The sequence below is a fragment of the Falco cherrug genome, chromosome 12, assembly GCF_023634085.1.
Source record: "Falco cherrug isolate bFalChe1 chromosome 12, bFalChe1.pri, whole genome shotgun sequence".
NCBI lineage: Eukaryota > Metazoa > Chordata > Aves > Falconiformes > Falconidae > Falco > Falco cherrug.
In genome coordinates this window covers 32,810,995-32,822,304 of record NC_073708.1, presented here as the reverse complement: position 1 = coordinate 32,822,304, position 11,310 = coordinate 32,810,995, and the positions used below count along the sequence as shown (strand labels likewise).

The window sequence follows — 11,310 nt, the reverse complement described above, 5'->3', positions numbered from 1 at the left end:
GGAACAACAAGCAAATGTAAAGAGTATTTCCAAGCAACCTTCTTGGAGATCCTTATTCAGGCAAAGCAAATAATAGATTCCTTTTTGACAATTTCTCACGCTCCAGATAAACATATGCTGGTGTTTCTGAGTTTTCCAGCCCAAATTTCTGCACAAGTTGTGTCTCTGCTTTACCTTCTGCTTTCAATCCAGAGAACGCCAAAACCCACTGTAATCGCTCCTCTGTGGGAACAAAGGATACACATCTCCATTTCAGACTCTGCATTTTGGTCTTTAAATCAGCAAATATTTATTCTCTTTTACAAAAATATAAGCTAAGCTGGAGGGAATGAGATTCTCCAGATTGAGGGCTTACTAAACAGTGTTTATTCAGAGTTTCATTTCCAAACCTCTAGAGCTTCTCAATCCATTACTGCATTTCCAACAGTCTTGGCTGCCCCATCTCTTTGAAGGAAGAAGGGATGATGATTCTAGCATGTAGCATTAGGAAGCTGGAAAATTCCCTTTTCCTTCGTTTGCCACAAAAATAGCCTTCATCTGTACGTTTGCATTCCCACCTGAGGAGTAATTCCTTAATTCTGGCAACATTTATTTTCAGCATTATCTAAGTGGTTTTTAGAAGACTTCCCCCCCCCCCCCCCCCCTCCCCGTCTCTCCCCAGTGAATTCCTGCCTCTCTGTGTTAGCATTTGTTCCCTATGCACCGGCTGTGAGCCAGACTGTGATTTCAGCCTCGCAGTTCACAAACTTCGCCTGCTGAGCGGGAGAGGGGCAGGAAGAGGTCTTTGCAAGCGTTTTCAGGTGTATTGTTCAGTGCTGGTTTACATCTGTGAGTCTAAAAATATTTTAACCCTAAGGACCCAGCTTACTTTCAAATAAAGGAAAAACCCTAAACTGAGCCGTGAGGGGGCTTGCACTATAGCTCCTGGTTTTTTAACGTAAAACCACAAAGGGTATGAGGGACTGTTTTATGACTCCCATTGCTGCTCCATGAAGTATTAGGTTACTGCTTTCCTATCAGGGTGATCAAAGCTAAGTATGCAAATTCACAGCTAAGCTTACCTGCGTAAGACGGCAGTCCTGGGGGAGCCAAGCGCGTGTAGTATTGATGGGAGGGCGGTTTGACTCGAGCGTGGCTCATGCTTCTCTTTACAGAAATGAACTGAATTACGGCATTACGCCCAATGCATTCAGCTGTGACCTGATGGGACATGCATCACTTGTCCGATGTCCCGTGAGCTGGCTCTGTGGCTGCCTTTGCCTGGTTCCATGCCTGCCTGTGCAGGTGAAAAGAGAACCTCCTGAAGGGAACTTTCATTTTCTTCACACGTGCACTCAGTGAAGGCTGTTGCTCGACAGCAATGAGCAAATACTTTGATCTCATGGATCACGATATCTCACCATCTTCTTTGGCCATGTTTTTGCACAAATGTCTGTGTACCAGCCTGGCACAAATACCCCTATTTCTGCGTTGTCTTCATTGACAGCATGCTCTTTACTGAAGATTTTGCAGTAACAGCATAACCTAAGGGCCACAGACATGCTTGGCTGCATATAGTTTCTTATGTTTCTGAAACCAGACACTTAGGAAACGGCAGACTGTCTTTGAACTGGCACTGTTGAAATTTTAAGCCCTTAAATGGTCTAAGTGAAGAAATCCCATAGGAAAAATGAGCAGGAAAAAAGGCTTCTTCCTTCTCAGTGTGTTTGACGCTTAAGTTGCAATAATTGTTTGCACTGATGCAACCACTGGAGAAGGCATGCAGGAGCAGGTGAGAGAAAAGATGACTTGGGAACGACAATACAGTTGGCATCTGTTGAAGGAGATGCCAAGCGAGCGCTGCAAAGTGCGTGTACGTGTGTGAGGGCAGCTCCCGAGCTTCTGGTTATGTTAATAGCTACGGCTCACAGCAAAACCTCATCCACTCCTGCAAAACACCTCTGTTCAAAAGTTATTTTTTTGCATCTGAGTCTGATAACCTGACACAGATACAGAAGTTAGTAAGTTTTAATTATTATCTGAATCTTCAGTCAAAACTAAGTTTTAGCTGACACATACCGTATTTTCATTACTGATGCAAATGTGAATTCAATCCATACGGAAGCTGACATCTCAGGTTCATAAAGTATCTCAGAGGTCACAGAAGTCCTTACTATGTGATTACTGGCTGTTCTTAATCTGCAAGTACAGTTTCATGCCTGTGCAATGGAGAGGAAGCTTGGCAGCTCCGGGTGCTGCAGCAATACAATGTACCGTGAAAGCTCAGGCGATGCAGCAGGACACAAAACCTCAGCGAGGAGCTGAAAGGGCGATGCTGGCCCTCGGTACAGAGCTGAGCGGCGCCGGTGAGATCACAGCCAAGACGGCATCATCCTCACAGGGCAGTGATGCCATCCTGCTTCTTTGGTGCGCTCTGCAAATATTTACAGTCACATATTCATTTAAGCCTCTGTACGTTACCCCTCAGTAATCTGTGCCTGCAAATGTTATTTGCAAAACTGTCGTGTCCCGTTCAAGGCAGCATTTCAGCAGACTCCTTGCCTGAGCTGCATGAGCAATTTCAGTGCTGTGTTAATTACGAAGCACTTCAAATATCTTACACCAAGATGGAGGAAATATCGACATGTTTATGTTAAAACAACATTTTAATAAACAGCAGCATAAAATAATCAGTGTTTAATATCATCTCTGGCATGTGAAATACAAAAATGCACATATCTTAATTATAAAATAGCCTTTGTTATTACATTTTCATGCTTGCCTAATTGAAATGCCCATAATTAATAAATCAATCATCAAGTAATACAGTGATTAAATGCATGCAGTGAAAACAAAGAAAAATATTTGTATAAGGTAGTGGCTGAATATCACCATAATATATTTCAAGAACATCTACATCAGGTTAAAAGCAAAAAGAAACAGACCAAGATATAAAACGCAGAGATGTATTTTCACTTCTGCTGTACAAAACATTATCACACTTCTGTGCAAAAACGTAAAAATAAAGTCATATTATACAACATTGTCAACTGAGCAAAAGATTGTTCTCGTTCCGTGTACAACAAAAATACTTTTCAGTACAAAAAAGTCTGTGAAAAACGGTAATGTACACAGCACTTTTGTAACTCATAAAAGTGGTTTCAAATGAATAATCTAGATTGCTTATACCTGAATGATTTTTTTAGTAAATACACAAATGTCATATTTCTAAGTTGAAAGTTAACACTAATTCACATTATTAGAATTGCTAGACAAAATTGCTATCAATGGATTTGCTGCATGATGGAATGTGAGTTTCCCTTTTTCAGGGTTCCTGGAGTCATAGTCACTGAAATTACACATTGATCTGAAACAATAAATATTCCTGGGAAAACTGATTGTCATATATAAAATTGTGGTTTGGAGCCTTTCCATTACACAGTTGCATAGCAACAAAAGGATATAAAATTTCTGCTTTAACTACTAGATTATGAAATGTTATCTTTGAATAAGTTGATTCAGGTTCTGAAATTAAAACACTTTAATTTCATTTCCTTTAAGGCAATTTCTTAGAACTCCAGCCATCTTTAGCAGCCAACAGCAGGTGACTTTTGTAGACTGCAAGTTGATAACTCAAGTTATTGTGCTGTCATATAAATGACTTTTTTTGGTCTGAATCTGAACTCAGACTCCCAAGTTAATGAAAGACCAAAATCCTACCTGAAGAAATTTATTCAGATCACATATTTGAGACATAATCCTTGACTGCAAAATTTACAAATAGTTTAACGAGCTATTGGAACTGAAATTGCACACCCAGTAGATCTCTGAATATTTGCATCTCCCAAAAAAAGAGACAAATATTAAAATATGTTTTCAGTATAAAAAAGTTTCTGTGATTTAAACCACACCAGAGGTTTAAAAAGCTGTGAAAAACGTATGATAAAATGTTTTTAGTTAAAAAAAAAAATAATCTCCTTTCCCCCTTTTGAATTGTCGGTGGCACTTAAAAGAAACGTGTCCATTGACAGAGCTGAGTATCCATACCACAGCGATCTTTGCCTGGTTGCGTCTGCCCATCTTGTTAAGCAGTTACACTTCACAGAAGATACTTGCTGCAATGTCTGTTAAACAACCAGAAGAATCTTTAATAAAATATTTGAATATAAATCTTTTCTACGACTTTCTAGTTTGTGTTGTAAATAGTTATATTTACAAAGGCCTCACTTATTTACAATTCAGCTGAAATCATAGATTCATTCGGTCCATGGATGCTGGAGTCTCCTAATAGGGAAGACTGCTTTGAGTCAATTTTGTACGGTTTTTGAGTTTTATTTCCAAAAACTGTAATACCGATTCCCCCCGGATGACTAGGAATTGACATATGAGATAGCAAAGGAATATTTGCTTCCTGGTTGGATCCTGAAGATGGCAGGCTAGTGACGTGACCTGTGCTAGTGGATCCGCTGGCGCTGCTGGGAGAGCGACTCTTTGGAGGAGGACAGTGCTGGATCACCCTGGGTGGCCCTTGCGGTTGGTAGTGGGCAGCTGGGAAAGCAGCATATCCTGGTGGAATCGGGTACCCATTGATCGGGATGTATCGCTGGTTTTGAGGTATTGGCGGTCCGATGAACCCGGCGATTTGGCCTTGGGGTATACCTTGTGCTGGAAACATGTAGTTAGGGTACCTAGGATTGCTGAGGTTGCTAACTGGGCTTGCGCTGAGGGAAGTCGTTTGAGTGGTGGCGTTCCCACCGGAGGGGGTAGTAGAACTAGTGTGACTTGAAAGACCCTCCCATGAGCGCAGCCTGGCATGGATTTCTTTGAATCGTGGCCTCCGGGATGGCAGATCATGCCAGCACTCTGTCATCAGGCTATACATTCTGGGAGGACAGTCTTCAGAGCATGGCAGCAGTTGTCTTTTCCTGATCATCTCTATGACTTCTTGGTTACTAAATCCGTAATACGGTTGCAGCCCAAAGCTGAATATTTCCCACAAAACAACTCCAAATGACCAAATATCTGAATCGGAAGAGAACTTGCCATACATAATTGCCTCTGGTGGCATCCAGCGAATGGGCAAGAGAGACTTGTTTTGAACTCTGTAATAATCTGCCGAGTAGATTTCTCTTGAAAGTCCCAGGTCCGAAATTTTCACGTGAAGTTGTTCTCCAATTAGAATGTTACGAGCAGCAAGATCTTTATGGACAAAAAAATGACTTGCCAAGTACTCCATCCCTGCTGCAATCTGGACTGCGATATGCAGGAAATCCCCATGGTCCAGGCTGGATTTTACAGTCCCATCCTCGTCGCTGCTGCATCCCACGTCTGAATGCGGCGATCGCATGATGAGAAACTCATGGAGGTCTCCTTGGTTCATGTACTCAAAAAGCATGCAGACAGGTTGTTCCTGGGTCACAACACCTAAGAGGCAAACGATGTTAGGGTGATGGAGCTCGGCCATGAGAGATGCTTCTTGCTGGAACTCTGCCCACTGCTGGGGGTTGTTAAAGTCTTTTAGTGTCTTGATAGCAACGAGCTGAGCGTGATCCATGCCTGGGAGGTAGAGATGTCCCTTGTAGATCTTGCCAAAAGCACATTCACCCAGTTCTTCCATGAAACGAACAGCAGATAGGGGCAACTCCTTAGCCTTACTCTGTTGAAGAAATGACAGCAAAACCACGTCAGAAAAACAGGATTGAAAATGTGGTTTTAAGGAAAAGACCTTTTCGCACAGGATGTCTGAGAGCCAAACGGGCAGCAGAGGAGTTCCCTGGGCTCCATACCCGTTTGGCAACGACCCTGCTCAGCCCTGTGAGATGCTGGCACTGGTGTGACGGCACCAGCCCCAGGGCCAGGGACAGCCTGAGGGACACCAGTATCCCACCATCAGCAAAGCTCAGGGCTGAGTGCTGCCTAATCTCTGCCCTCCATGCTCCAAACCTAAATTCAGAATTACTTTTTACCCTCTACACAAGATCAGATAAAAGTAGCAAGTATTAGATCAAAATATATGCAGGAACCATCAGCATTTCAGCAAAGGCATTTATATACTTGGGCTCAGGCACATATATGCTTAAAATTGAATCTGACTAATTTCAGGAATTGAGGCAATTCACAGTCTTTAAGTAAGTACATGCTGAAGCGTTTTCTGGGCCAGGGCCTAAAGTTTTAGCGGAATATTTTTTTATTTTAAAAATTCTGTCCTTGTAGCCAATTTTTCCTTGACTTCGCTATTAACCTTCCAATGCACAGTAGAGACTATTTCTGCTCACACTTGACGGAATGTTCAATCCAAACAGGATTTTCCAGGCAGGACAGAGTCAGCTGGAAAAACGAAATAGTGGTCAAAGGAGAAAGGCAAAGTGTTTTAAAACTCTATTGTTATTCTGGGTGCATATATTCACTCTTAGGCCATAAAGAAGCTGTATTATTCTCAGACATTAACTTCCACTCGTGCTTGTAACACCTAGACCCAAACATACTCATTTAGGGTCCTCAGTATAGCCATAGGTAGTAATTTAAGACTACTGAGTGTGGGATCTATGTTTCATAAGTTAGTGTAAAAATTATCATTTGTATTCCTGAAATCACGTAACAGCAGCTTTACAGTGGCAATACAGAAGAACTGTCATTTTAAAAAATGATGAAGAAATGACATTTTAGAATAAATGAATTCTAATCATATTGACCACTTACGACTTTCAGACAATCACTGCAACAAAAAATAATAATAATAACAATAACAACAATAACTATAATAATAGTACTAATAAAACCAACAACAACAACAATAATAATAATAGCAGCCATTTGAGCAGGCAGCCAGTAGACTGTATGGCGATGGCAGGAAATTAGCTATATTGTTGAGAAACAGATGGTTTGTATTATACAAATCCTTTAGGCTAAAACTTGTTTAGGTCTGGCATATTGTAAATTATATTTTAGTAATGAAAGTGAAATGACCTTTGTCTGACCTGAGGCTGGGTTCGTCTGTTTGAACCAACATAGTGGAAAACTATGAAAGAAAATGAAGTCATAAAGTTTTGGCAGGAAGGGCTCACTTCAAGTTAAGCGGTTATAAATCTGCTTAGTTTTTGTTTGACAAGTATTTGTCATACATCGGTGTACAAAATGTAAAGAAGTGTAAAATACATACGAGGCAGCACGCCAAAGTAAACTGAGTACAAAGGGAGAGCAGCAAGAGCGAAGCCCACCGCCTCTATCTCTTTATCGGCTCCTTCCACTAGGTGAATGACAAGACGAGCTTAGTTTATTATATTTTTGGAAGGCAATTAAAATCCCTTAAAGCTGAGACAGGCTTTTGGATTAAATGCTAACGGTTTTATTTGCATGAGCAAACACACATCTATCTCAGTTGGAGCCTGAAGCCTAAGCATGTTTTTATCCAAAGTCGACATTAATACTAGATACAGTATTTTAAAATAGGATTCTACTTCCTTTCTTTTAAAATTTGTTTGAAAGGCAATCAAAACATTTGAGACAGGGAGAGCTGGGTTTCCCAGTGGGAAAATACAGAATTATCATAAATAAGATGGAAAGTTTTTTGCAGCATATGCCTTTGAACACAAAAAGAGTCTATATTTGCAAACATTTCTGGGCAAGTTGCTTTCCTAAGTTGTGTGCACAAGCCACCAGCGTGTCAGCAGTCTAGTCTAGGTGGAAACTGTGACCTCATTAAAATGATGCTGACATTCCCACTATCTTCAGTTTAGCCAGGATTGTATCCCAAATATCTAGTAGAATGCGGACCAAGAAGCAAATCCAAATTTAACAGAATATTCCATGGCAGTTGGACGCAAGATGTAGTTCTGACACTTACCTAATTAAATGGTCTTTGTACTATTACCAGCATTTTGATATATAGCTACTCTAAGATGTACATGAAAGTTAGAATTAAGAACTTGAAGGGAAAAGGAAGATAAATTCCCAGGGCCAGTGTGTATGGGACTGAGGAGTTAAAATGTAACAACAGACCAAACCCTGTCTGACCATCCTGAACAGATACCCCGCACAGATCACCAGCTCCCAGTGCCCGCAACACTATTTAAACAGGAATCCCAGTGTCAGCCCCGTGACATCTCTGAATGCAGTAGGTGTTACTAACAGGCTAAAGCAGCACAGCATCTTCCAGCACAGCTGTGGGTTTACTTTTATCGCTGACTTAAAAAGACTCTCCTACTCTTTCTGTGAGCTGGCGAGGAGCTGGAATTTTCCTCTGCAACAACTTTCTGTGCCAGTCCCTGCTGCACTAAGACTGCAGCTCCACAGACACACAGGGCAGCACCCCTGAAAGAGCAGCTAGTGCCTGGGCAGCCCCTCACCGGATACAGCTACTTACTCCATTTTCCCTAGGCTGTCACAATTAACTCTTTACAACCTAATTCTGTAAACCTGACATTTAAGACCAAGCATTAACAGCATCCCATAGCTGCTTTATTGAACTTCAGAAGAAACGACCCCAGAATTTGTTCAGAGATGTTGAACACTACTCCTGAAGCGTGTGAGCCTCCCTGATGCTAAGTGATTAGCTCTGCTGAAAGAATACCTACGGCAGCAATGCTTGAAGGCTAGAGTTCACATTGCTAAACTCAATAAAATCAGACTTTGGATTCATTTTTCTATGTCATTTTCTAACAAAAATAACAGCTTACCCAAAGGCATGACTCTTTCAGATACCACAGTCTACACAGTTTCTATTCTACTTAATTGTAGATACTGATTTTCACTCTGAAATGTTTCAAAAGAACAATCTTCATCAAGTTGTGGAAGAGAACTGGCAGGGTGTGAGAACCAAGGCAAATATTCTTTCCAGGGCGTTATTCTTTCTGTAGGTGGCAGAAGGCAGTTATAGCCCTGAAACGCCACAGGTTTGCAATTTGGCTGCCCTGCCCATACGCAAGGAGCTAAAGGTTGATCATGCCTAAATCTTAAATGATTTTTAAAAATGCTTCATGAACCTGGGACTGCAGTGAAGCAAAACAATACCGGCAACAGGAGCCGCTACGCATCAGCTGTGCTGGCCAAAACAGCAGGCAGACTTCTAAGGCCCTGTTTTGGTAATTCCTCTTTTTTAAAAAGGAATTTAAGAGAAAGGGCAAGCCTGAAAAAACAAGGAACAAATCTTTCCAAAGTGATTTCGGCCGAGCGAGAGATGACATAGGACTACAACAGACCCATGAAAAAACTCTCTTGACAAAATGCTGAATCACATCGTTATCCGCACTACTCTCTAACTTAAACGAGGTGATTTAGAGATGCTTCATTAATGGGTTGCTCGCTTTAATACAAAAAAACTCCAGCTCCTATTTATCCAGGTACATGGACACAGAGGAATTACCTCCACGGGTCCAGCACAGTTGCTATCCTGCTGATGAGAAAAGTCCTTACAAAAATTACAGCTGAAGGCACCAGCAGAAACTGCAAGCTGGAAATCAGCTTAGTATTTCAGTGCTGAGTTGATCAAAGCATTTCACTCCCCGCCTTTACAGACAGCAAATGTCAAAGCAGAAATGAGGGATTACCTTTGGTTTATAGGCGTTGAGCATTGACATCTCCACATTTTGTCCTCTTACATGTTTAGGCTGTCTTTGAACGGGAGGGGAGGATGACTTCTGATTGTTGCGACAGATGCAGATGAAGAAGAAGAGTAAGGCTATGGCCAGGGGAATAGTAACACTTGGCACCAGGATATACAGGATTTCCATTTTATTCTTTTCCTTGGAATCCTTATAATCTGGTTCAGAAGAAAAAAAAAAAAGACCCAAACCAATGAATGAAGTATCCCACAGTGTCAAGTACATCCCTGGATCAACTGGAAGTGTTAAGAGTAAAACATCCCGATAACACCACTACAATCCACCTTGAATGCTGTTTTCTTTCCCTAATATTAACAGAGCAATTAATTTTGTTGAGTAACATTTCTGTAAGAACACAGAATGACCAGGAACAACTTCCCCCCTGCAGCACGTCAGTTCAAACATATTTATGGTCATGAAATAGGTGAATACTGTGACATGGCTGTTGACTGGGGTGAAACGAAGGTCCACAGAAAAGTTAATTTCTAAGACAGCTGATGGAAGAAAGGCTTTGGTGGGATTATAGCCTCCTTATTTTAATATGCATATTAGGATTTGGTGCCATAGTTTCCTTAATCTAACAAAAATGTGGGGAGCCATTAAAAAGAATAGTTTATCCCCCTGTTTATTTCCAGCCTCCTGATCTCAATATCTCCTAGCACCGACTGAAGCATTTGTGTGGCCACCCAGGGCACTGGAACAAACAACATGTGAAACAGAAAAGTCGTTTTCTAGTTAGTGTTAGGTGCAGGAACAGGATGAATAGGAACTCCAGAGCAGAAGAAATGGAGAACACCTGGGAAACGGGAGGAACTGCATGGCAAGAAATAGAGAGCATAGTCCTGTTTTTCATCCCAGAAAGTCAGGAAAGGGCTTCAGAAAGTCTGAACACAGACAAAAACTGTAGCATAATCTTAAAAAAAGATCTTACCTACCGAGAACTTGGTCTTAATAGGATTAACGAGCTAATGGGAAAACCCACCCCTCTACCAACTATACAGTAATAGTGGTCATCTGAGCAGGGTGGCAGATGCTGGCACAAAGGACGCAGCAACGGTAGCTGAGAGGAAGCTAGAGCATGGATAAAAAAGAAGGATCCGGAAGAGGTTGGGAAGCCAGTTTATTGCACATAGTGCGAATGCTAGCTGCAATATTTGCTCCCTCTGCACACAGCTCTCTTCACAGCTAGGGAGTGATTAATTTTAGAAATATGAAAACCTCTTCTACCACTGCCCGGCAAGGCACAGCTGGAACGCTGGACACTTGCCTCCCTCCAGCTGGCTCCGGTTTCACAGGGCACAGTGCTCAGAGGGAAGGTGCCGTGAGAGAGGAGAGACGGGTTTCGGGAAGGAGCTCACGTCCTTGCATTCATGCAGCACCTGCTTGGGTTGACAAGGACATACCTTCCAGCCGGGCTGCTCTGAGCACGGGGACGCCGAAACCTGCTTTGCTTTGGCATTTCTCAGGAGCATTCATAAAATTTAGGGTATAATTACGCATGGATTAACACACTAACTATAGGGCACCCCAGGAACTCTGAGGATCACCTTGAGCTGCGGGACTGGTGGCTGTAGCCTGGTTGAGATTGTGAAGGTCTGTGGCAGCATCAGGCTTAGTGGATTCTGGCAGAATGGGGAATGTTTTATTATTCCTGCAGGGTCATTTCAGTTTGTTTGTCTGTGTTTTCCAGACTGGATTTGTAGAAGTGCTTAGCAGCCCACACAGATATCTT

General features: G+C 41.9%; 1 protein-coding gene across 2 annotated transcripts in view; it reads right to left on the bottom strand.

The window, feature by feature from the left end:
• Window positions 1-2,661: 2,661 nt before the first annotated feature.
• The window catches only part of ROR1 (receptor tyrosine kinase like orphan receptor 1), a 171,584-nt gene continuing 162,935 nt past the window's right edge, over window positions 2,662-11,310 (bottom strand). For both annotated transcript variants that reach the window (XM_055725112.1, XM_055725113.1), the window contains 2 exons: window positions 9,525-9,736; window positions 2,662-5,635 (listed from right to left, as the gene is read on the bottom strand). In XM_055725112.1, coding sequence (XP_055581087.1) covers window positions 4,211-5,635; window positions 9,525-9,736 — 1,637 coding nt within the window. In that variant the 3' untranslated portion in view covers window positions 2,662-4,210. The remainder of the gene's footprint in view (window positions 5,636-9,524; window positions 9,737-11,310) is intronic.